Source organism: Callionymus lyra, chromosome 15 (genome assembly GCF_982586985.1).
Source record: "Callionymus lyra chromosome 15, fCalLyr1.hap1.1, whole genome shotgun sequence".
In the NCBI taxonomy this organism is placed as follows: Eukaryota; Metazoa; Chordata; class Actinopteri; order Syngnathiformes; family Callionymidae; genus Callionymus; species Callionymus lyra.
The window spans coordinates 23,766,428-23,793,242 of NC_141832.1; the positions used below are offsets into that span (position 1 = coordinate 23,766,428).

General features: G+C 37.6%; 1 protein-coding gene across 1 annotated transcript; it reads right to left on the reverse strand.

Annotated features, from left to right (window-relative positions):
• Positions 1–824: 824 nt before the first annotated feature.
• slc29a4a (solute carrier family 29 member 4a) lies at positions 825–20,838 on the reverse strand. Its single transcript, XM_087809149.1, has 11 exons — positions 20,711–20,838; positions 10,270–10,637; positions 8,894–9,025; positions 8,724–8,837; positions 8,258–8,386; positions 7,057–7,131; positions 6,723–6,991; positions 5,608–5,728; positions 5,348–5,535; positions 1,593–1,833; positions 825–1,526 (listed from the first exon to the last, which is right to left on the reverse strand). The coding sequence occupies exons 2-11, from the start codon at positions 10,493–10,495 to the stop codon at positions 1,420–1,422; spliced, it is 1,602 nt and encodes a 533-aa protein (XP_087665275.1). The 5' UTR covers positions 10,496–10,637; positions 20,711–20,838; the 3' UTR covers positions 825–1,419.
• Positions 20,839–26,815: the final 5,977 nt, after the last annotated feature.

Here is a 26,815-nt window from a genome sequence, read left to right on the forward strand (position 1 = left end):
ATATAATACAGGGAAACCTTATTTTATTCTATATAAAATATGTTGCAAACCTCTCTCACGATCACTTAGGTCAACAAAAGATACACTTGATACATTCTAGCTTCTCTGCTAATTATTTATAGTACTAAGTGCACTCAAGCACAAGCTAATAGTTAGCATCTTCAAATAAAGCTTGACTATTTATATTCAATCTATTATACATAACAACCATCATTCCGTTTTAATAGTTTTAAATGTCTCTAATGTTGAAATTAAACTTGGAAACGAAAATATGTTTGTTAAAGTTTTGACAAAGGTATTTATATTGATGATCTTAAAATAAATATTAAATAATAAAGCAATAGTTTTTCTTACAAAAAAATGAGCTCCTCCAATTTTAATTCAATGTTTGATAAATTGATACGGATGTCGGTCATGTGTAACATCTAGTGTTTGATAAATGGGTTTACGGGTAAAACCTTGTTTTTAAACTTGCTCTTCGTTTGATACTAACTTATTTATGGTGATAGTTAGTTTTAAGAAATATAACAGCGCTATCTGCTGGACACATGGATATTACTAGTTACCGGAAATTATTTTCTAGCGCTTGTTTGATCAATCGTAGCCGCTCAGGAGCCAAAGTAAAACATCTGACCTTTTTAAAACGTAGAGCCCTCATTCTAGTTGGATTTTAATCGCCAACGACATAATGGAACAACTTTTTAAATAACAATGATTTAAAAAAGTAAACAAAAGTCCGATATTTATGAATGTTTATATTTATTTACTTTTAAAATGAACAAACCTAACAACACAGTAAATAAACGAGGATACAACATACTATGCATACAAAAATAATGGTTGAAATTGAATTAATAATGCATCATAAAATTAAAAAAACAGGATTTAATGAATAAATTAAATGCAGGCTGAAATTCCAAGACAAGTTGTTGTTAATACATTTACAAAACAATCTTTCACCAACATGAACTGTTATGAATATGTCACTAAGTCAGAAATCACCCTAAATCTTCAAAACAAAAGTAATCTGTCATCACAGTGTTTTGTTTCTTCTTTACATGTGCAAATTCATTTTTCTTCCCTAAAAAAAAATAATCAAACAATGGTCATAATTTAATTTGCAATTGACATGCAAATGAACAACAACCAATATTTGACATTGATCTGGGAAAGGTCTTAATAATACAATTTCATATTTTTTATTTTGGCACATTGTTATTTTATTGTTAGTTGTAAGTCACTGCCTTAGTTGTATGTTCATAAAAATAAATAAAACAGATGACCACATGCAGGTGAAGGTGTTCTCTGATGAGAGGATAAAGAGGTCGGCTACATTTCTGTCATCTTTCAATCATTTTCTGCAGCTCCTGGTGAGTGTGTCTTTCAGAAGGCAGTTGCGTTGGCATGTGTGTGTATGAGCTAAGGGAAGTGTGGTCTGGCTCTGGGGGTGGTGAAGCTGTAAGCTGCGTACGCCACCACGGAGCCGAACATCAAACCAGTCATGTAGGAGACCGTCATGGTGTTTCCTGGACACACAACGTAAACATAATGTTGCTTTGTTTTTAAAAGCTTTGACAACAAGAGTCGCTCACCTGCTAGCTCTCTCTGCTCTGGCGGTAATTTCCCAGCCGCCTGGATCATCGGCACCGACCCGAAATATCCGTTGGTGACGCCCATCAGGAGCGAGAAGAGGCAGGGCCAGGCCGGGTGAGACAGGGTGGGAGCGTTGGACGGGTACACGCACATGACGAAGAGCGGAATGAAGACCACTCGCAGGCAGGAGAAGAAAAGCAGACGACCCCCGGACCACTCGTAGGGTAGAGCTGCCAGAATCTGATGCAAACACAGATGAAGGTTTTTAACTGGGGTTCCTAGTCATTTTCATTTCTTATTTTCACATTTATTAATCATTTTTTTCACTCCAGAGTTAGTTATTAAAGCCTCTGAATCATTCCAGGACATACAAATACGTTTTCAGATTATTATAGGTCCATCCATTTACTTCATTTTAATGATGAAACTGTTTCATCTATATTAATGTGATACGTTGCCAGAAGTTCGACAACTAACCACACGATGGCAGCAGATACACTAGCTTCCCAGTTAGCAATGACTTTTGAGCTAACATTAGCTTAAGCTTGCATCTTGCTCCCTTCAGGGGTCGCCACAGCGAATCAACCTCCTCCATCTTAGCCTGTTCTCTGTATCCCCCTCTCTCACACCAACCAACTTCATGTCCCCCCTCACTACGTCCATAAACCTTCTCTTTGGTCTTCCTCCAGACCTCCTGCCTGACAGTTCCAACCCCAGCTTCCTTCTACCAATATACTCACTATCCCTCCTCTGTACATGACAAGACCATCTCATTCTCTCTGACCTTATCTCCAAAACATCTAACATGTGCTGTTCCTCTGATTGACTCATTCCTGATCCTATCCATCTTCGTCACTCCCGAAGAGAACCTCAACATCTTCATCTGTGCCATACCATTCAGCATCACTGGTCTCACCACTGTCTTGTAGAGTTTTCCTTTCATTCTGGCTGATACATTACTCCTGGCACTTTTCTCCACCCATTGACCCAGCTTGAACACGTCTCTTCACCTCTTTTCCACAATCTCCACTGCCCTGGACTGTTGACCCTAAATAAATAAATGCTTTCCTCCACCTTCTTTATCTCCCTGTAGCCTCATGGTTCCATTTGAGTTCCTCTCATTCACACACATGTATTCTGTCTTGCTGCGACTAACCATCATTCCTCTCCTGTCTAGAGCATATCTCCACCTCTACAGCTTCTCCTCCACCTGGTCCCTGCTCTCACCACAGATCACAATGTCATCTGAAAACATCATAGCCCATGGAGATTCCCCTTTAACCTCATTAGTCAGTCTGTCTATTACCAAAAAAGAAGGGACTTAGAGCCGAACTCTGATGTAGTCCCACCTCCACCTTGAACTTCTCTTTCACACCTAACATACATGTCCTGCACCTGTCTAACATACATGTCCTGCACCAGTCTAACATGCATGTCCTGCACCAGTCTAACATACATGTCCTGCACCTGTCTAACATACATGTCCTGCACCAGTCTAACATACATGTCCTGCACCAGTCTAACATACATGTCCTGCACCAGTCTAACATACATGTCCTGCACCAGTCTAACATACATGTCCTGCACCAGTCTAACATGCATGTCCTGCACCAGTCTAACATGCATGTCCTGCACCAGTCTAACATACATGTCCTGCACCTGTCTAACATACATGTCCTGCACCAGTCTAACATACATGTCCTGCACCAGTCTAACATACATGTCCTGCACCAGTCTAACATACATGTCCTGCACCAGTCTAACATACATGTCCTACACCAGTCTAACATACATGTCCTGCACCAGTCTAACATACATGTCTTGCACCAGTCCAACATACATGTCCTGCACCGGTCTAACATACATGTCCTGCACCTGTCTAACATACATGTCCTGCACCTGTCTAACATACATGTCCTGCACCAGTCCAACATACATGTCCTGCACCAGTCTAACATACATGTCCTGCACCAGTCTAACATACATGTCCTGCACCAGTCTAACATACATGTCCTGCACCAGTCTAACATGAATGTCCTGCACCAGTCTAACATACATGTCCTGCACCATTCTAACATACATGTCCTGTACCAGTCTAACATACATGTCCTGCACCAGTCTAACATACATGTCCTGCACCAGTCTAACATACATGTCCTGCACCAGTCTAACATACATGTCCTGCACCAGTCTAACATACATGTCCTGCACCAGTCTAACATACATGTCCTGCACCAGTCTAACATGCATGTCCTGCACCAGTCTAACATACATGTCCTGCACCTGTCTAACATACATGTCCTGCACCAGTCTAACATACATGTCCTGCACCAGTCTAACATGCATGTCCTGCACCAGTCTAACATACATGTCCTGCACCAGTCTAACATACATGTCCTACACCAGTCTAACATACATGTCCTGCACCAGTCTAACATACATGTCTTGCACCAGTCCAACATACATGTCCTGCACCGGTCCAACATACATGTCCTGCACCTGTCTAACATACATGTCCTGCACCAGTCCAACATACATGTCCTGCACCAGTCCAACATACATGTCCTGCACCAGTCTAACATACATGTCCTGCACCAGTCTAACATACATGTCCTGCACCAGTCTAACATACATGTCCTGCACCAGTCTAACATGCATGTCCTGCACCAGTCTAACATGCATGTCCTGCACCAGTCTAACATACTTCTCTGCTACTCCAGACTTCCTCATACAGTATTTCACCAGTTCCTCTCTCTGCACCTTAAGCTCATAAGCTTTCCCCAGATCTACAAAGACACAATGCAGCTCTCTCTGACCTTCTCTGTATTTCTCAACCAACATTCTTAAAGCAGATACTGCATCTGTAGTACTCTTTCTATGCATGAAACCATACTGTTGCTCACAAACGCTGACGTCTACTCTCAGTCTAGTTTCAACTACTCTTTCCCACAACTTCATTGTATTGCTCACCAACTTTATTCCTCTATAGTTACTGCAATTCTGAACATCTCCCTCATTCGTAAAGATGGGCCCCATCACACATGTTCTCCATTCCTCAGGCATCTCCTCACTCTCTAAGATCTAGTTGAAACTCTACCGCTCCTCTCCTAGACACTTCCATACCTCCACAGGTATATCATCAGGACCAACTGCCTGTCCATTCTTCATCCTCTTCAATACCTCCCTCACTTCACCTTTACTAATCTCTGCTACTTCATGGTTCACAGAAGTCACCTCTTCTACCCTTTGCTCTCTTTTATTTTCCTCATCCATCAGCTCTTCAAAGTCCTCTTTCCATCTTCCTATTACCTCTGTGTCACCTGTCAACACATGTCCCTCCCCGTCCTTAATAACCTGAACCTGCTGCACGTATATCAGAAGTAGAATTCAAATACTTGGACGAATGTTCACCAGTAAATATTAATTGCACTTTACTACTGATCTTCAATATTGACCAACATGTGACATTTCATCGAACGAAAAGGTCAGATGTGAGGAAACAGTTTGCTGTATGTGGAAAATAAGACCTCACTCCCTAATATTAATTTAGCTTGTGTCCTATGTTTATTTCTTATCTTCTGTCAATGTACTGAATACTTTTCCCTTCTTTGCTGAGTCATCAACTAACCTCCATATGTGTTTTTCATTGAGGGTTTATCCATTTTATTTTTAATGTTTTCAGGACTTATTTTACTCCTACACTTCCTTTATCTTTGCACCCAAGCAGTTAATGACTTAAAGGAGTATATATTACCTTGCCAACGAAGTCGGCCATGTTGAAGGTGGCCATGATGAGGATGGGCAGCCATTCCCCCAATTTCTGATTCTTAATCTCTGACTCCAGGCCGGGGAACAAACACAAGGTGACGCTGTAGGTGACCGCGATGGACAGCATGTGGGCCCAGATGACGCGGGCCACCACGTAGCGGCGCAGGATCATGTCTGGCGGGAGAAAGATTTGGAAATGCTTCACCTTCATGACCCTGAGCCCCGTGAGGAGTCATTTGACAGTACCTCGCACTCCAGGCCAGCTTCTCCTGATCTTGGCTTTGGGAGCATCGAACCTCACGTAGGTCCCGCCTACAAACTCCTCCACGCCTTCTTCTCCGGCGGCGGCTGCTGTCGCCCCGTTTCCCTGGAGGAACACACTCGAGTCAATCTTCAGGCGAGGGCCACGTTACTACACAATAAGGGCCTCATAGGACCCCAGTCCACACTTTCCATAGGTCTGGTGAGTTTCTAGTTTGTGAAATGAAAAACAGGAGCTTCTTCGTATTTTTTTATCGCCACAAGGTCAACCAACACACTTCCACCTACTGTGATTCAGTACACACACACACACACACACACACACACACACACACACACACACACACACACACACGCACACAATGTTTCCTTTTGACAACATTTACAAAGAATAGCGCTTGTTTGTCATGCCTAAAAACCTTATTTTCGGTATTCTAATAGACCTAACCTATTTTTTAGTGATTCTTTTATAAATGTTATATTTCAACGATGTATATTCTTCAGCTAAACATCTTTTGGGATGCTTTGCAAGTCCAACAACATATTAGATGTTTTTTGTAGTTACAAACATCAGTTTTTATTCTTTAAAATAATTTAAATATCTTCCACTGTGCCAATGTTTTTTTTTCCAATAAGTCATGACTCGTGTTTTCTTTCCAACACGAAGTTTAGTATTCATGTCACAGATATATGCACCATCTCTCTATCGCACTCACACACACACAATAATCCATTAGTTAATTAAAGGGTGGCTCGGCCAGAAGGCTCCACTCTTCTTGATTATCTAATGTTAACTGCTGCCCGGTTCCCCTGGCAACCGGCTAAGGTGGCTTCCTGGATCTATGCAGACACACACACACCGTTGTCTTTCCTAAAACAACACACACACACCAAAGGACAGCCTGGGCTGAGGTGATTGAAGCGTCTACAAACACAGCATTAGCGGCGGGTCTCGTGGGGTGTCTCCCTCCTATTTCTGCTGTCCGTCACCTTCACCGTTTCCTCATCAAAGTCGCCCACCCCATCCCCCCCCCAATCCCACGAGTATTCCCAATAATATCCTTCAGACTGGGCCTTTTTACAAGTGTTCTAAAACTTACAAATTTCACCTCCTCCGCGGTGACGTCGTGATGGACCCGGTACCCGGTGCCGTTGTCCCGCGGGTCGTGAGGCTTGGGCCCGCTCTTGGCGGCGCCGTGGTTGGTGTAGTAGCGCACGAAGCGCGAGCGTCGCACCAGCAGGTGCAGCAGGAAGCAGAGCATCTCGATGCTGATGGAGATGAGGAAGAAGATGAGCGTGTTCCTCCGCTCGTCTTTGATCAGCAGCTTGGTGAAGATGCGGGACAGAGAGATGATGACCCCGGCGGTACCTGAGGGGACCAGGGACAGGTGAGTTCGGACCGGGTCACAGGTAAGCATGTGTGTGTGTACTTACTCTCTCCAGTCATCACCCCTTGAGTGTACCTCTTGGGCAGCATCCCCATGTAACCATAGAAACTGGATTGCTGCACTGAACAACACGAGAGGACACTGAGTTAATATTCCACACCGACAACGTGTTCATTAATTAAAAAAACATTCGGCTAAAATTGAAAAACAATATCAACGGCTGTAAGTGTTATTATCCGAATAAGAAAACTTGAATTGTGACATTTATAAAAAATAGGTTGAATACATGTATTTAAGCATAGATCACTAGCCATGTTGCACTTCTCTCTTCATCCCCCTCTCTCTTCTACCCCAATACTGGTCACAGCAAACGACTGTTCATCCTGAGTCTGGTTCTGCTCAAGGTTTCTGCCTGATAAAATCAAGGTTTTCTTCGCCACTGTCGCTCATTGTGATTCGCTGAGATCTATTTGTCTCTTCTCTTATCTAGTGTTATTTCAACTGTGTCCTGAGATAACTCTGCTATGATTTGACACTTTAAATTAAAGATCATTTCTATTTCACAAGGTCAAGAAATCAAATGAAAAATAGGACATTTTCTACTAGTTAAAAATATCATTTAATTACATATGAATAGTACAAAAGCATGAGAAAAGTTTTTCCTTTCAATGGACTCTTAAATGTATTTATTATAACAAATTGGTGCACTACATTTTGGATTGTTGCTGTGCTGAATGGAGCTTAAAAGAGACTATAATCTTCCAATAAAGGTGCAGAACAAATGTTCATTCGTTAAACATCCTAGACTCTTTGGATGACACTGACATGCACTCGCTTAAAGGTTTTGCACTTAAATTATTAAAATGATTAGGAACACCATGTAGGTGCCTAAAGATCTTGTGGGTTGCATAAAATAACAGTTTTATCAGTGGCAGCTGGCCCATAGAGGGCGCTGGGGTGATGCCTTACCATCGATTTTGCTGTTATTTAAATTACTCTATTTTTTTCATATCAAATTAAATTTAAAATGTTCATTACAATTATACTTTTTAGTTTTAAAATCATCAGCATTGATCATTTTGCTTGTTTTTGTCTTCACATAATTTAGTTTAATCTGTATGATGTGATATAACGTGGTTTAACGCTGGTTTATCAATGCAGTCGTCGTGTTTGCATCCAATCACAGGCAGGATCTTTGAGAGACAAAACGTAAAAGTTGTAGCTAAATAAGATGAAGCGTATATTACCTGTACATCCGAAGGCCACCACGCCCACTGACACCAGGTCACTGACGTAGGCCTGGCTCCGGTTGAACTTCTCCAGCCAGATGTCGAACACGCAGACGAACACCAGCGGCCCCAGAGCCAGGATGTAGCCTGGAGGGAGACCCAGAGCGAGACGGTAACATCATCGTCCAACTGTTGGACACACACCTTACAGTTCTCACACACACATACACACTACTGAGGTTATAAGCTCCAGAGACACTTCAAACATTTCTCCTGATGGAGCTATTTTAAACAGCACGGTCGAGAAAACCCTTCGTCTTCACACAGTCTTCTCTCCAATGAATTCTGTATCATCTACCTGTCTTCTGTGATTTTTGCTAGAACTTCAGACCTTGCACTTAGCTTTATCTGGAGCTCCTCCAGGTAGCGTTCCTCACAGTGTTTCACATGCTTATTCTGGGAAGTATCTCCTCAAGGAACTCACCCACGGTGATTCTGGTGTGCATGCTGAGTCGCTCCACCAGCACGTTGTTGAGAAGGACGGCCAGCAGGGCCACCAGGATGTACGTGAGACTCATGTCGAACACGATAGACGACCCTGCAGAAGGACAGGAGGGTGAGCATCCGCCCCGTCTTCAGGTGAAACTGTCGTACCTTCAAACTTGTGGTGCAGGTAGTCCACGCCGGTGATGAAGCTGTTGTAAGGGAGCAGGAAGCCCACTCCGGCCAGCAGCATCGCGAAGTAGATGCCATGGTAACGGTCGTCAGGGATCGGCTCCTCGAAGTCTGAGCGGGAAAAGTGAAAGGAACGCAGGAGTCAGGGGCCGGGGATTTAATAAAAACTCCAGGACAGCGTTGGAAAGTAATAAGTTCCACACGTTAGTGTGCGCCGTGAGTTAGAGCCTCATTACAGCCAATCAGGATGAAAGCAGCCGTCCGGACATCGGCGGCAGGTTCTCATCGCATCAGTGGAAGATTGATCAAATAACCTGCTTTACTTGTTTCAGAACACATTTTCATATTTTGAATTCATATAACTGTCAGTTTTTTTTTCCTGATTTATTTCAACTTAAACTGTCTTTTATTGGTCATAAATCATCTTTCATCGTCATATTTTACACTTTTGATTCTGATCTGTCGAGATCTTCATATATGTAAATGTAAACTCGATATTTTCATTAATCATATAAGAATTACAATATCATTTTTGGACTATATACACTCATTCACTTCACCTATATTTTTATTCTTGTATAAATTAAACATGGGTCTTCATTAATTACTTATATTTATGACTAAAGTTGCATTTTTTTCCAAATTAAAATCTAAATACTTAGTGTTAGATCCTTATTCTAATGATGTATGTATTTATTGTGTGTTTATGCAGTTTGATTTTTTAGATCCGATAATAGCATTTTAAAATAAACATGAAGACCGAAACGTTGTCTCTTTATAAGTGTTTCCATCAATGAATCAACAGTTTTTTCAGTTGGATCTTTCAACTGGAACAACAGTTCATGGTTCCTCTGATAGAACACTATACGAGCTGAGGAGTTCTGGGAAAGAAACAGGACGTCGCTGTGAAACCTCGTCATGCTTCCTTGTTCACTGGTGACTTGATTAAACCGTTACCAGGGTAACCAGGCAACACAGTAATTACATGAGCTCCACACCAGCCTGCTTCGAACACCAGCGTGTCCTCCTGAATGTACATTTGCAATCTTCGCCTCTCGACTGTGTGTGCCTTCGACATGTGCTACACATGTGTACTACACAACAACCCTGTTGTTTTCTGTTCTCTTGTGTTGTGCTACTGATTGGTTTCTTAGTAAACAAATGATTTGAGGACATGTTGAAGAACATGTTCTGATGTAAGCAGATCTGTTTCAGGAGGAAACAAGCAGAAGACGTGAGCCTCGTCTCTGATTGTTGGACTTCAATTTGCTCCATAATTTCATGTGTTCACCAAGACTTTTCTTTCTATTTTTTTTTAGAACAGACATTCTACATTCTGTTGCCAACATCCTCACCGGGTTCAGACAGAGCCAGCACTCCTCTCTCCGGTCCATCCTTGCTAATCTCCTCCTCCTCCAGCTGGTAAGAGTCAAAACTGAAGCTCTGCACCACTCCTCTTTCTCTCCAGCTCTCTCTTCCAGCATCCCTCCATCCAGCTCTCCCAGCGTCGCTCCACACCTCCCGCTCCTCCGGCGTCAGCGCCGGTGTCGGCCTGCGGCGTTCCCCTCCGACCAAGTCCATCTCGGCAGTAGGAAAAAACAAGTGGCTGTGGATTCTAGCGGCGACACTCTCCTGGAAGAGTGTGCATGTTGAATCCCAGAGACACTCCCTGTGCAGACGGTGCAGACGGCGGGAGAGACTCTGAAGGAGACTCTCAGATGATCTGCAGAGGCGACAACAAGGTGTGGAATCAAAGCGTCAAAACAAGATGAGGAGACAGTGTGTCTGTCGAGAATAAATGACAAACAAGTCAAGGTTAGACACCTCGGTGGAGACGGCGGTGTGTTTGTGCGAGTGTGAGCGGAATGACAAACGCGACAATAGATTGACAAAAGGTGCGTGGCTGGGAGGGAAAGTGCAGCTCTGAATTCAAAAGAAGTCGAACTGCTGATGGAGGCGGAAGACCTTGGAACAATCTCTGGCATCAACTTTAATCAGAAGCAATATACGGCTTCGTTCAGCTTCAATATTTAGCGTCTGACCTTCAGGACCAGGGAACAGGTCGAATTGTCAAGTTTTTTCAATAGTATTATTCTTATTTTCAAGAGGCTGAAGCGAGGCCTAACGTTGGAAGGCAGTCTTTTAACTGTATCTATGTGCGTTTCAGACACTTTTATTTATCTGTTACATTTCAACTATTCTTCTTCTATGCTGAATGTTTTAAGTCGACATGTGTTTTCCTAAAATAAGGCACATCCTAAATATTGTTTGTATCTCAGTGATCTGCACAGCTCATGTTGTTTCTGTTTACAACTCTATTATTTATTTCTAATATATATTATTTTCAGAGCTATTCATGGTCAGGCTCCTCCTTACATCACTGATCTGATCCAGCCTTACACCCCAGCTCGGGCTCTGAGGTCTGTGGATCAGAATCCACTGATGGTTCCTCACATACAGTTCAGGACCAGAGGAGAGAAATCTTTCCAGGCTGTTGCTCCTTAGCTTTGAAACAATCTTCCTCTCTCTTTGCGCTTGATGGAGTCTACTGACTCCTTTAAGAAACATCTTAAGACATTTCTATTTGTTCAGGCTTTTCCTTGATTTTCTGGAACTCCTGTTGTGTTATCAGTTTTATCTTGATCTTTAAAATATATACTTTATTGAATATTGTTTTGATTGTTTAAGCGCTTTGTGACCCTGGTCTGGAAAAGCGCAATACAAATAAAAATTACTTACTTACTTACATACTTATTTACTAAATGCTGCTCATGGTTGTGTCAACAAGTGTAGCGAGGGTCGTATAAACCTGTGGAGGGAATTTTAATCCAGAATAAACAAGTAGTTTGTGGCGTGCGAGCAGACAGGTGTGCTCACCTGTGTGTCTGCTCAAACACTCCGTCAACACGTTGCCTCGCCGCCTGCTATTGTACCTTCCACCTCACTCATCCTCCAGAAATAGCAAAGAGTTTGCTCAATATTTCAGCTCATGATTATAAATTGAAGCCGTGGAGGAAGAGAACCTCATGAAGAGTCTCAGCTGGGCAGCTTTAGAAATAAATTGAATCCACTGGACACAAACCCCTTTCAAGGCCAGTAAATGAGTTGAGAAGAACGTTTGTGGAAGCAGCATTTAAAGTATGGGGCATAAGAGAATAAATAGAAAGATTAAATGACAAATATTTAAAAACACATTATAATAGAAAATGCTAAATGTATGCTAAAACTTTATCCTAAATAGAATATCCTTTTTTTGAAGTCATTTTTTCAATACATATATCCTCCTTTAACTCTGGAATTATCATTATTAGATACACGTATCCTTCTTTTACTCTGGAAATATCATTATTAGATACACATATAGCCTTATTTTACTCTGGAAATATCATTATTAGATACATATATCCTTATTTAACTCTGAAAGTATCATTATTAGATACATATATCCTTCTTTTACTCTGGAAATATCATTATTAGATACATTTATCCTTATTTTATCCTGGATATATTATTATTAGATAGATATGTATCCTTCTTTTACTCTGGAATTATCATTATTAGATACCTATATCCTTATTTTACTCTGAACATATCATTATTAGATACATATATCCTTATTTTATCCTGGAAATATTATTATTAGATACATATATCCTTCTTTTACTCTGGAAATATCAATATTAGATACATATATCCTTATTTTACTCTGGAAATATTATCATTAGATACATATATCCTTATTTTATCCTGGAAATATTATTATTAGATAGATAAATATCCTTCTCTTACTCTGTAAATATCATTATTAGATACATATAATAATAATAATAATAATAATAATAAAAATCTCTATTTATATAGCGCCTTTCTAGACCAGGGTCACAAAGCGCTTTGACAGCCATTCACACATACCCCTTTTTTTACTATGGAAATATTATTATTAGATACATATATCCTTCTTTTACTCTGGAAATACCATTATAAGATACATATGTCCTTCTTTTACTCTGGAAATATTATAATTAGATACATATATCCTTCTTTTACTCTGATAATATCATTATAAGATACATATATCCTTCTTTTACTCTGGAAATACCGTTATAAGATACATTTATCCTTATTTTATCCTGGATATATTATTATTAGATAGATATGTATCCTTCTTTTACTCTGGAATTATCATTATTAGATACCTATATCCTTATTTTACTCTGAACATATCATTATTAGATACATATATCCTTATTTTATCCTGGAAATATTATTATTAGATACATATATCCTTCTTTTACTCTGGAAATATCAATATTAGATACATATATCCTTATTTTACTCTGGAAATATTATCATTAGATACATATATCCTTATTTTATCCTGGAAATATTATTATTAGATAGATAAATATCCTTCTCTTACTCTGTAAATATCATTATTAGATACATATAATAATAATAATAATAATAATAATAAAAATCTCTATTTATATAGCGCCTTTCTAGACCAGGGTCACAAAGCGCTTTGACAGCCATTCACACATACCCCTTTTTTTACTATGGAAATATTATTATTAGATACATATATCCTTCTTTTACTCTGGAAATACCATTATAAGATACATATGTCCTTCTTTTACTCTGGAAATATTATAATTAGATACATATATCCTTCTTTTACTCTGATAATATCATTATAAGATACATATATCCTTCTTTTACTCTGGAAATACCGTTATAAGATACATATGTCCTTATTTTACTCTGGAAATATTATTATTAGATAGATATGTATCCTTCTTTTACTCTGGAATTATCATTATGAGATACATAGATCCTTATCTTATCCTGGAAATATTATTAGATAGATATATATCCTTATTCTTCTCTGCAAATATCATTATTTGATACATTTATCCTTATTTTATCCTGGAAATATTATTATTAGATAGATATATATCCTTCTTTTACTCTGGAAATATTATTATTAGATACAAATATCCTTACTTTACTCTGGAAATATTATTATTAGATACATATAATCCTTCTTTTACTCTGAAAATATTATTATTAGATACATATAATCCTTCTTTTACTCTGGAAATATCAATATTAGATACATAGTCCTTCTTTTACTCTGTAAATATCATTATTAGATACATATATCCTTATTTTACTCTGGAAATATTATTATTAGATAGATATATATCCTTCTTTTACTCTGGAAATATCAATATTAAATACATAGTCCTTCTTTTACTCTGGAAATATCATTATAAGATACATTTATCCTTCTTTTACTCTGGAAATATCATTATAAGATACATATGTCCTTCTTTTACTCTGGAAATATCATTATAAGATACATATGTCCTTCTTTTACTCTGGAAATATTATAATTAGATAGATATACAGTATATCCTTATTTTTCTCTAGAAATATCATTATTAATTACATATATCCTTATTTTACTCTGGAATTATCATTTTAGATACATAGATCCTCATTTTTTATCCTGGAAATATTATTAGATAGATATATATCCTTCTTTTTCTCTGCAAATATCATTATTTGATACATATATCCTTATTTTACTCTGGAAATATTATTATTAGATACATATATCCTTTTTTACTCTGGAAATATTATTATTAGATATATATCCTTCTTTTACTCTGATAATATCATTATAAGATACATATATCCTTCTTTTACTCTGGAAATACCATTATAAGATACATATGTCCTTATTTTACTCTGGAAATATTATTATTAGATAGATATGTATCCTTCTTTTACTCTGGAATTATCATTATGAGATACATAGATCCTTATCTTATCCTGGAAATATGATTAGATAGATATATATCCTGATTCTTCTCTGCAAATATCATTATTTGATACATTTATCCTTATTTTATCCTGGAAATATTATTATTGGATAGATATATATCCTTCTTTTACTCTGGAAATATTATTATTAGATACAAATATCCTTATTTTACTCTGGAAATATTATTATTAGATACATATAATCCTTCTTTTACTCTGAAAATATTATTATTAGATACATATAATCCTTCTTTTACTCTGGAAATATCAATATTAGATACATAGTCCTTCTTTTACTCTGTAAATATCATTATTAGATACATATATCCTTCTTTTACTCTGGAAATATCAATATTAAATACATAGTCCTTATTTTACTCTGGAAATATCATTATAAGATACATTTATCCTTCTTTTACTCTGGAAATATCATTATAAGATACATATGTCCTTCTTTTACTCTGGAAATATTATAATTAGATAGATATACAGTATATCCTTATTTTTCTCTAGAAATATCATTATTAATTACATATATCCTTATTTTACTCTGGAATTATCATTTTAGATACATAGATCCTTATTTTATCCTGGAAATATTATTAGATAGATATATATCCTTCTTTTTCTCTGCAAATATCATTATTTGATACATATATCCTTATTTTACTGTGGAAATATTATTATTAGATACATATATCCTTCTTTTACTCTGTAAATATCAATATTAGATACATTTATACTTATTTTATCCAGGAAATATTATTATTAGACAGATACATATCCTTATTTTACTCTGGAAATATCAATATTAGATACATATATCCTTATTTTATCCAGAAAATATTATTATTAGATAGATATATATCCTTCTTTTACTATGGAAATATCAATATTAGATACATAGTCCTTCTTTTACTCTGGAAATATTATCATTAGATACATATGTCCTTATTTTATCCTGGAAATATTATTATGAGATAGATAAATATCCTTCTCTTACTCTGTAAATATCATTATTAGATACATATATCCTTTTTTACTCTGGAAACATTATTATTAGATACATATATCCTTCTTTTACTCTGATAATATTATTATTAGATAGATATATATCCATATTTTTCTCTGAAAATATCATTATTAGATACATATATCCTTTTTTACTCTGGAAACATTATTATTAGATACATATATCCTTTTATACTCTGGAAATATTATTATTAGATACATATAACCTTCTTTTACTTCGGAAATATTATCATTAGATACATATATCCTTATTTTATCCTGGCAATATTCTTATGAGATAGATAAATATCCTTCTCTTACTCTGTAAATATCATTATTAGATACATATATCCTTTTTTACTCTGGAAATATTATTATTAGATACATGTATCCTTATTTTACTCTGAAATTATCATTATTAGATACATAGATCCTTATTTTATCCTTAGATACATGAAGACGTTTTTATTTGTGTAGGCTTTTCCTTGATTTTCTGGAACTCCTGTGTTGTTCTCAGTGTTACCTTAAGTTTATACTTTATTGAATATTGTTTTCATTGTTTAAGCGCTTTGTGACCCTGGTCTGGAAAAGTGCTTTATAAATACAAATTACTTACTTACTCACTTACATACAGTATATCCTTCTTTTACTCTGGAAATATTATTATTAGATACAAATATCCTTATTTTAATCTGGAAATATCATTATTAGATACATATATCCTTATTTTATCCTAACAATATTATTAAATAGATATATATCCTTATTTTACTCTGGGAATATTATTATTAGATACATATATCCTTCTTTTACTCTGGAAATATTATTATTAGATAGATATATCCTTTTTTACTCTGGAAATATTATTATTAGATACATATATCCTTCTCTTACTCTGTAAATATCATTATTAGATACATATATTCTTCTTTTACTCTGGAAATATCATTATTTGATACATATATCCTTATTTTATCCTGGCAATATTATTATGAAATAGATAAATATCCTTCTCTTACTCTGTAGATATCATTATTAGATAAATATATACTTATTTTACTCTGGAATTATCATTATTAGATTCATATATTCTTATTTTACTCTGTAATTATCATTATTAGATACATGTATCCTTATTTTACTCTGAAATTATCATTATTAGATACATAGATCCTTATTTTATCCTTAGATACATGAAGACGTTTTTATTTGTGTAGGCTTTTCCTTGATTTTCTGGAACTCCTGTGTTGTTCTCAGTGTTACCTTAAGTTTATACTTTATTGAATATTGTTTTCATTGTTTAAGTGCTTTGTGACCATGGTCTGGAAAAGTGCTATATAAATACAAATTACTTACTTATATCACTTACATACAGTATATCCTTCTTTTACTCTAGAAATATTATTATTAGATACAAATATCCTTATTTTACTCTGGAAATATCATTATTAGATACATATATCCTTATTTTATCCTGACAATATTATGAAATAGATATATATCCTTATTTTACTCTGGAAATATTATTATTAGATACATTTATCCTTCTTTTACTCTGGAAATATCAATATTAAATACATAGTCCTTCTTTTACTCTGTATATATCATTATTAGATACATATATCCTTATTTTATCCAGGAAATATTATTATTATATATATATATATCCTTCTTTTACTCTGTAAATATCATTATTAGATACATATATTCTTCTTTTACTTTGGAAATATTATCATTAGATACATATATCCTTATTTTATCCTGGCAATATTATTATGAGATAGATAAATATCCTTCTCTTACTCTGTAAATATCATTATTAGATACATATATCCTTATTTTACTCTGTAAATATCATTATTTGATACATATATCCTTATTTTATCCAGGAAATATTATTATTATATATATATATATCCTTCTTTTTCTCTGTAAATATCATTATTAGATACATATATCCTTTTTTACTCTGGAAATATTAATATTAGATAGATAAATATCCTTCTCTTACTCTGTAGATATCATTATTAGATAAATATATACTTATTTTACTCTGTAAATATCATTATTAGATACATATATTCTTCTTTTACTTTGGAAATATTATTATTAGATAAATATATCCTTATTTTATCCTGGCAATATTATTATGAAATAGATAAATATCCTTCTCTTACTCTGTAGATATCATTATTAGATAAATATATACTTATTTTACTCTGGAATTATCATTATTAGATTCATATATTCTTATTTTACTCTGTAATTATCATTATTAGATACATGTATCCTTATTTTACTCTGAAATCATCATTATTAGATACATAGATCCTTATTTTATCCTTAGATACATTAAGACGTTTTTATTTGTGTAGGCTTTTCCTTGATTTTCTGGAACTCCTGTGTTGTTCTCAGTGTTACCTTAAGTTTATACTTTATTGAATATTGTTTTCATTGTTTAAGCGCTTTGTGACCCTGGTCTGGAAAAGTGCTATATAAATACAAATGACTTACTTACTCACTTACATATATCCTTCTTTTACTCTGGAAATATCATAATTAGATACATATATCCTTCTTTTACTCTGGAAATATTATTATTAGATACATATATTCTTCTTTTACTCTGGAAATATCATTATAAGATACATATATCCTCCTTTTACTCTGAAAATATTATTATTAGATACAAATATCCTTATTTTACTCTGGAAATATTATTATTAGATACATATATCCTTCTTTTATATCCTTCTTTTTCTTTTCTTTTGTGTTTTTCTTTTGTGTTGTTCTCAGTATTATCTTGATCTTTAAAGTATGTACTTTTTTTGAGTATTTTTTTGATTGTTTAAGCGCTTTGTTACCCTGGTCTCGAAAAGCGCTATATAAATAAATATTACTTACTTACTTACTTTTACTCTGGAAATATTATTATTAGATACATATATCCTTCTTTTACTCTGTAAATATCATTATTAGATACATATATTCTTCTTTTACTTTGGAAATATTATCATTAGATACATATATCCTTGTTTTATCCTCGCAATATTATTATGAGATAGATAAATATCCTTCTCTTACTCTGTAAATATCATTATTAGATACATATATCCTTTTTTACTCTGGAAATATTATTATTAGATGGATAAATATCCTTCTCTTACTCTGTAGATATCATTATTAGATAAATATATACTTATTTTACTCTGGAATTATCATTATTAGATTCATATATTCTTATTTTACTCTGTAATTATCATTATTAGATACATGTATCCTTATTTTACTCTGTAATTATCATTATTAGATACATGTATCCTTATTCTACTCTGAAATTATCATTATTAGATACATGTATCCTTATTCTACTCTGAAATTATCATTATTAGATACAAAGATCCTTATTTTATCCTTAGATACATTAAGACGTTTTTATTTGTGTAGGCTTTTCCTTGATTTTCTGGAACTCCTGTGTTGTTCTCAGTGTTACCTTAAGTTTATACTTTATTGAATATTGTTTTCATTGTTTAAGCGCTTTGTGACCCTGGTCTGGAAAAGTGCTTTATAAATACAAATGACTTACTTACTCACTTACATATATCCTTCTTTTACTCTGGAAATATTATTATTAGATACATATATCCTTCTTTTACTCTGGAAATATCATCATAAGATACATATATCCTTCTTTTACTCTGGAAATATTATTATTAGATACAAATGTCCTTATTTTACTCTGGAAATATCATTATTAGCTACATATATCCTTATTTTATCCTAACAATATTATTAGATAGATATATATCCTTATTTTACTCTGGAAATATTATTTTTAGATACATATATCCTTCTTTTACTCTGGAAATATCATTATTAGATACATATATCCTTATTTTATCCTGAAAATATTATTAGATATATATATATCCTTATTTTACTCTGGAAATATTATTATTAGATACATATATCCTTATTTTATCCTGAAAATATTATTAGATAGATATATATCCTTATTTTACTCTGGAAATATTATTATTAGATACATATATTCTTATTTTATCCTGAAAATATTATTAGATAGATATATATCCTTATTTTACTCTGGAAATATTATTATTAGATACATATATCCTTCTTTTACTCTGGAAATATCATTATTAGATACATATAATTATTTTACTCTGGAAATATTATTATTAGATACATATAATTATTTTACTCTGGGAATATCATTATTAGATACATATAATTATTTTACTCTGGAAATATCATTATTAGATACATATATCCTTATTTTATCCTGAAAATATTATTAGATAGATATATATCCTTATTTTACTCTGGAAATATTATTATTAGATACATATATTCTTATTTTATCCTGAAAATATTATTAGATAGATATATATCCTTCTTTTACTCTGGAAATATCATTATTAGATACATATAATTATTTTACTCTGGACAGCACCAGACGTCTGACTATTCTTCAATAACAACAACATTGTTCGTCTAGACCCTACAAAGATCAACATTAGCATCAAAGAAACACAGTTTAATTAATTTGACATTTTCTCAATGTTCAAGTGTCTGTAAAAAGATTAAAACGTGCAACCGGTGGTCGATAGGTGGCGCTGTTGCCCCCGTGCTGGAAGTGAGCAGGAGTCAGTGACTGTAATTGAACCGCAACATCCCTGCAGCCTCTTAAACACGAACAGGTGTGTCTTTAAAAACATGAACAACACATGTAGTCGTGAGTCCAGACGCGTCTGACACTTTCTCTCAAGTACACGCGAGCACACACGCGCGCGAACACAAGTGGGTTCAAGAGTCACCATGATCCTGGTCTCGGTACCAGACCATCACGCTTTTCTTTTTCAGCCGCTTTCGCGTGTTCAGCGTGAGCAGCTGTTGTTGAGAAGAGAACCAACAACAGGTTCCTGGATCTCTCACCTCCCGCAGCTCTCGCGGCTCCTTCACGGTCCCTCGGCTCTGGTTCTGGTCGCTGCTCGGTCCATCAGAAAGAAGCTCCGGTACCGCCGTCCTGCTGCCACAACACCGTCCAGCAGAGGAGGAGGAGGAGGAGGAGGAGGAGGAGGAGAGAGGAAGCGTGGATGGATGGATGGGTGAGTCCAGGGAGGGAGGGAAGGAGGGAGGATGGGTGGGAGGAGGAGGGGAGGGAGGGAGATCTTCTGTCTGCTCAGCGTTACAATCGATCTACAAAAAAACTGTTAGACACGTTGGATTCATAATTGATAAGAACTGGATTTAATTAAGTTTTAACTTCATGTATTCATGTTCGGCTGTATAATCTAAACCACTGAAGGTCCTCCAGTATAAGCTCTATTTATTTAAGTGTAAACACATTTTCAATTCAATTTAATTTCAATTTAAGTGCCGCATCATAACTTAAGTTATCTCAGGACACTTTACAGTTTAATATAAAATATAATAAATAAAATATAATAAGAAAGTAAAAAAGCAAATCACAATGAGCGACAGAGGCGAGGACAAACATTCTTTTAACAGACAGAAACCTCGAGCAGAACCAGACTCAGTGTGTCACCTGGGAGGGAAGAGGAGAGAGAGAGGGGTGGTGGATGGGGAGAAAAAACGACATGAAACTAAACTACATTTCATTTATGTTTAACCTATGTTTTTAAATAGCTAACCAACCCTTAAAGACAGATAAAAAGATAAACAAATTCTTCAGACTGATGGCATCACTCATTTTAACAGAAAAACATAAAAGAAAAATAAATGAAATAATATAAAATCATCTGAAGAGTGATTTAGTGTATACCATAAAAAAGGAGGATATCATTTGTTTAAATATGACACAAAACCAACATGAGACATTATGGTAGCAGTCTTGACTCCTGGAAAAGCAGCTATTTTGATTGACAGTTCAATCAAATGTGTTTTCACAGGTGATGATCTTCACGATCCATGGATGTGTTACCTGTAGTGGTTTGTGTCTTGATGAGTTCAGTCACTGAGGGAGAAAGGTGGTGGTATCCAGACCCCCAAACACACTCATATTAACCACCAGATTTATTTTCCAACGTAGCCTTTGGTGATGTAGTGAGGGCCTCAGGCATCCACTGGACATTCATCCAAATGAGATGAGAGAGAATTTAAAACCTTTATTAATATATATTTTTTTAATTGACTTTCTCCACATAAATCAGTAAATCAAATGAAATCGATCATTTAAAATATATGGTAAAATATTTGTGATATATTTCACTTATCATGGTTTATGCATTAATAAAAATAATACATTTCGAAATGTCCTAATGAGACCCATTTCTTTATTCCTTGCATCACTCTGGTCTCATATCGAACACATTTTAAAACTACACTTCGACAATCTGCATGCTGAGCTCGTCTTTTTCTCTATCTGTCCCGGGATCCAATTAACCGTCTGTCTCCTCCACCGTCTGTCTCCTCCACTCGTCTGTCTCCTCCACCGTCTGTCTCCTCCACCCGTCTGTCTCCTCCACCGTCTGTCTCCTCCACCTGTCTGTCTCCTCCACCGTCTGTCTCCTCCACCGTCTGTCTCCTCCACCGTCTGTCTCCTCCACCGTGTGTCTCCTCCACCCGTCTGTCTCCTCCACCGTCTGTCTCCTCCACCGTCTGTCTCCTCCACCCGTCTGTCTGTCTCCTCCACCCGTCTGTCTCCTCCACCGTCTGTCTCCTCCACCCGTCTGTCTCCTCCACCGTCTGTCTCCTCCACCGTCTGTCTCCTCCACCGTCTGTCTCCTCCACCGTCTGTCTCCTCCACCCGTCTGTCTCCTCCACCATCTCTCTCCTCCACCCGTCTGTCTCCTCCACCGTCTGTCTCCTCCACCGTCTGTCTCCTCCACCCGTCTGTCTGTCTCCTCCACCCGTCTGTCTCCTCCACCGTCTGTCTCCTCCACCCGTCTGTCTCCTCCACCGTCTGTCTCCTCCACCCGTCTGTCTCCTCCACCGTCTGTCTCCTCCACCCGTCTGTCTGTCTCCTCCACCCGTCTGTCTCCTCCACCCGTCTGTCTCCTCCACTCGTCTGTCTCCTCCACCCGTCTGTCTCCTCCACCATCTCTCTCCTCCACCCGTCTGTCTCCTCCACCGTCTGTCTCCTCCACCAGTCTGTCTCCTCCACCCGCCTGTCTCCTCCACCCGTCTGTCTCCTCCACCCGTCTCTCTCCTCCACCCGTCTGTCCCCTCCACTCGTCTGTCTCCTCCACTCGCCTGTCTCCTCCACCCGTCTCTCTCCTCCACCCGTCTGTCTCCTCCACTCGTCTGTCTCCTCCACTCGCATGTCTCCTCCACCCGTCTCTCTCCTCCACTCGTCTGTCTCCTCCACCCGTCTGTCTCCTCCACTCGTCTGTCTCCTCCACCCGTCTGTCTCCTCCACTCGCCTGTCACCTCCACTCGTCTGTCTCCTCCACCCGTCTGTCTCCTCCACTCATCTGTCTCCTCCACCCGTCTGTCTCCTCCACCCATCTGTCTCCTCCACCGTCTGTCTCCTCCACCCGTCTGTCTACTCCACTCGCCTGTCACCTCCACTCGTCTGTCTCCTCCACTCGTCTGTCTCCTCCACCCGTCTCTCTCCTCCACCCGTCTGTCTCCTCCACCCGTCTGTCTCCTCCACCGTCTGTCTCCTCCACCGTCTGTCTCCTCCACCGTCTGTCTCCTCCACCCGTCTGTCTTCTCCACTCGCCTGTCACCTCCACTCGTCTGTCTCCTCCACCCGTCTGTCTCCTCCACTCATCTGTCTCCTCCACCCGTCTGTCTCCTCCACCCATCTGTCTCCTCCACCGTCTGTCTCCTCCACCCGTCTGTCTACTCCACTCGCCTGTCACCTCCACTCGTCTGTCTCCTCCACTCGTCTGTCTCCTCCACCCGTCTGTCTCCTCCACCGTCTGTCTCCTCCACCGTCTGTCTCCTCCACCCGTCTGTCTCCTCCACCGTCTGTCTCCTCCACTCGCCTGTCTCCTCCACCCGTCTGTCACCTCCACTCGTCTGTCTCCTCCACCCGTCTGTCTCCCATCCCAAATATCCGCTTGCTCTTATACAGTCTTGGCGAGACGTGTTTGTAGAATAGCAATTGTGTGACGTGTTGTTTTAGCATTCAGCAGTGTGCGTGTGTTTGTGTGTATGTGCGTGTGTGCGAGTGTGTGTGTATGCGTGTGTGTGTACATGTGTAGAAAGGTCAGGAAATACTTCCTCTTCTCCCCCCAAATGAATTTCAAGTTTCTGTTCAATAACTCTCTGCAGTGACTTGTGTGTGTGTGTGTGTGTGTGTGTGTGTGTGTGTGTGTGTGTGTGTGTTGTTTCCTCCTGCCTGGCAAAGATGCTGATGCCTCAACAGCATCTAAATTTAGCTGCCGGTTCAATCGATGACGGCAGCGCTCCGGCGACATGACTCCGCATGCTGATGTTACGACCCTTTTGTCTCACCTCTGGAGGGGGAGCGTCCGAGGTAAACACAAACAACAAGACACAACATAGGAGACTACATTAAAACACCTCAGGATGGTGGAGGAGGACGTGAGTGTGACGGACAGGTGTGGGATGAAAGGACAGGAGAACAGGTGTGGACTCAGAGGCAGGGGGGGGAGAAAGAGACAGATGGGAGAGAGAGATCAAAAAGGAGGGGGTGGAAATGCTAGAAAAGGGAAGGTAAGAAAAGATGCTGTTTCTAAAAGAGAGAGGAGGCAGGAGAGTTTTCAGGGAGCAATATGAGAATTTGGGGGCAGTTGGGAGTTGAGTGTGTGCAGAGGTTTGAACACCTGAGGGTGTGTGATGACAAAGTTCTGTTTTAAAACACAACTCGCATCATTTGACACTCCCTGAAACCACTGCCACACACAATCCATGTTATTATGCAACACCTGCAAAAATATGTTTCTCTATTAATACAAACTTAAATGTAAGCTCAACTCCTAACAGAAAAGTGACACATTATTTTAGATTATTATACGTATTTATACATAATTGACAATTGGAGGATTAAGATTATGATCTTCAAACTACACACAGATTAGAATGTCAAAATGCAGCTAGCACTGTTAGCCACTAGCGAAGCTAGCAAGTCTATCATTCAGCTCAAAACATAATTCATGGACCATTATGGTTGAAAAGCAACCTCGTGAGAAAACAAAATTGTCTTCCATAGATAATGTAAAGAACAGCATTGATATCCTAATTTTAAAAAGTCAAATTTAATTACAAATTATATCTATTTTTGTTTGGGGTAAAGTTATTGCACATCAATATATTTCCACGCACACTAATGTCGTATAGACAGGTGCACAATGACACGTCTGACACACACCCCGAGACTCTTCTTGTTTTTAGGCTGGAATTACACAATTGTTGAGCTCTTCGTCTCCCTCCGTGACTCTGACACTAAATTCTCCGTCCCTCTCTTGGTATTTTTGTCCGAGAGCTATTTTTAAACTCCAGCTAATTGTCTCACAGAAAGCAGGATAAATAGACATATAATCGTATTCATGCTTCTCCAGCTCACTCGCTTCTCTTTCAGATCTCATCGCTGCTGCTGCTGTCTGGGGAGCTCCGTGTGTGTGTGTGTGTGTGTGTGTGTGTGTGTGTGTGTGTGTGTGTGTGTGTGTGTGTGTGTGTGTGTGTGAGCATCACTCGTAACAAATCCTTTAAAGGGCTGCAGCATGTAACCAAGCTCAGTCGCATTGTCTTCCCAGCGCTATCTTTATCACCATCTCCCCTTTTGTATATGAACAGTTGCCACGACAACCATAATCGCATCTTGTGTGGGTTTGCCTCGACTGCTCTTTCCCCGTCTCCACCTGCAGTGTGTCACGAGGCAAAGGCTAATGAGAATGGCCTTGAAAAAAATATCTGGGTTGGTGTTGAAAAATGACCTGATTAGAGAACCGGGTGTGTAGCTGGTGACGCAGCAAACTTTTCCTTAAGTACAATCAAGACATAGAAAGACTTGAGGACGAATCTTTGTGGGAAGAGACATGACCCAGATAGATTCGGACCACATCTGGTTATTTTTTGTTTCGTTTTTTGATCGTCTATAATGAGCGAGACTGGATTTGGGTTTTTCGAAAGGGGATGCCGCAGCTGTTTTATAGTAGATATTTGAAAATAAAGCTCTGGATTTTGTACTTGACAGTACATATGTGGCCCTTGATGAGGTCAAATGAAAAAAATATTTATACTTTTTTTTCAACTATAACTAGTAAAACACAAAATATAGCTTGTTTTTTTGTTTATTTTTCTTCCAAATCAAAATTAAAACCCCTTCCCTTAACCATTTCTTCTTGTTCTTTTCAAGACAGGAGTATGTAAATGATAAGAAAAACTTGAAGTTGAAACACTTCGGTCAATGTGATGAGAAACATCTATTTGTTACACATCTTTCAAGAAAAATCTTGATGATTGAGTGTCAAGGGTCTTCGTGACTCTTCAACAAAAGAAGAAAACAATAAATCGCATTACCATGTTTTCTATGGTTCATATACAGCAAGAAAGCTCAATAATATTCAGAAACGTATTGTTTATTTATTTGCTTGCTAAAAAGGAAATTTGTGAGCCAAAATGTTTTTATATGTTGATGGTGTATTTTTGAGGTGGCTACCGTCTGCACAGAAGCTTCTGATTTGTCAAAGAAATGCGTGTTATAGCTCAGGAGAAACATACAATGGTCACATCAAAGCAAGAGGTGATTCTGAGTCCATGACTGAGACAAGTCACGAAAGTGTTCCTGAGGAGTCACCGATCACTCTCTCCTCCTTTAATGCCTCACAAAGGTTTCCCAGCGGGATCCTCTCCAGGTCATCCAACTCCTTTTAGCACATGTCTCTGATGAGATCATTGCAGCGAGTCCATTAACTGAAGACCTGCTGCATGATGGACACTCTCTCATCTGGAGGGCCTGTGTTCCTGAAGATATCTTATTAGCTCGAGGGTGGTTTGTACTGTGATGTTCAACAACATTGAGTTTTCAAAGACAATAACACGTGCATCAGTCTCTAATAAACAATGGCTCCACTATCTTGATGTACGGCAGGAAAGGGGGCGGAG

Excerpts from the sequence above, each read along its gene's own strand:
- slc29a4a (XM_087809149.1), bottom strand. The coding sequence starts at position 10,495 with ATGGACTTGGTCGGAGGGGAACGCCGCAGGCCGACACCGGCGCTGACG. Across the intron at positions 8,387-8,723 it reads GCACACCAGAATCACCGTGG|GCTACATCCTGGCTCTGGGG; the intron begins GTGAGTTCCTTG and ends GTCTCCCTCCAG. Across the intron at positions 5,536-5,607 it reads AAGCTGGCCTGGAGTGCGAG|ACATGATCCTGCGCCGCTAC; the intron begins GTACTGTCAAAT and ends TTCTCCCGCCAG.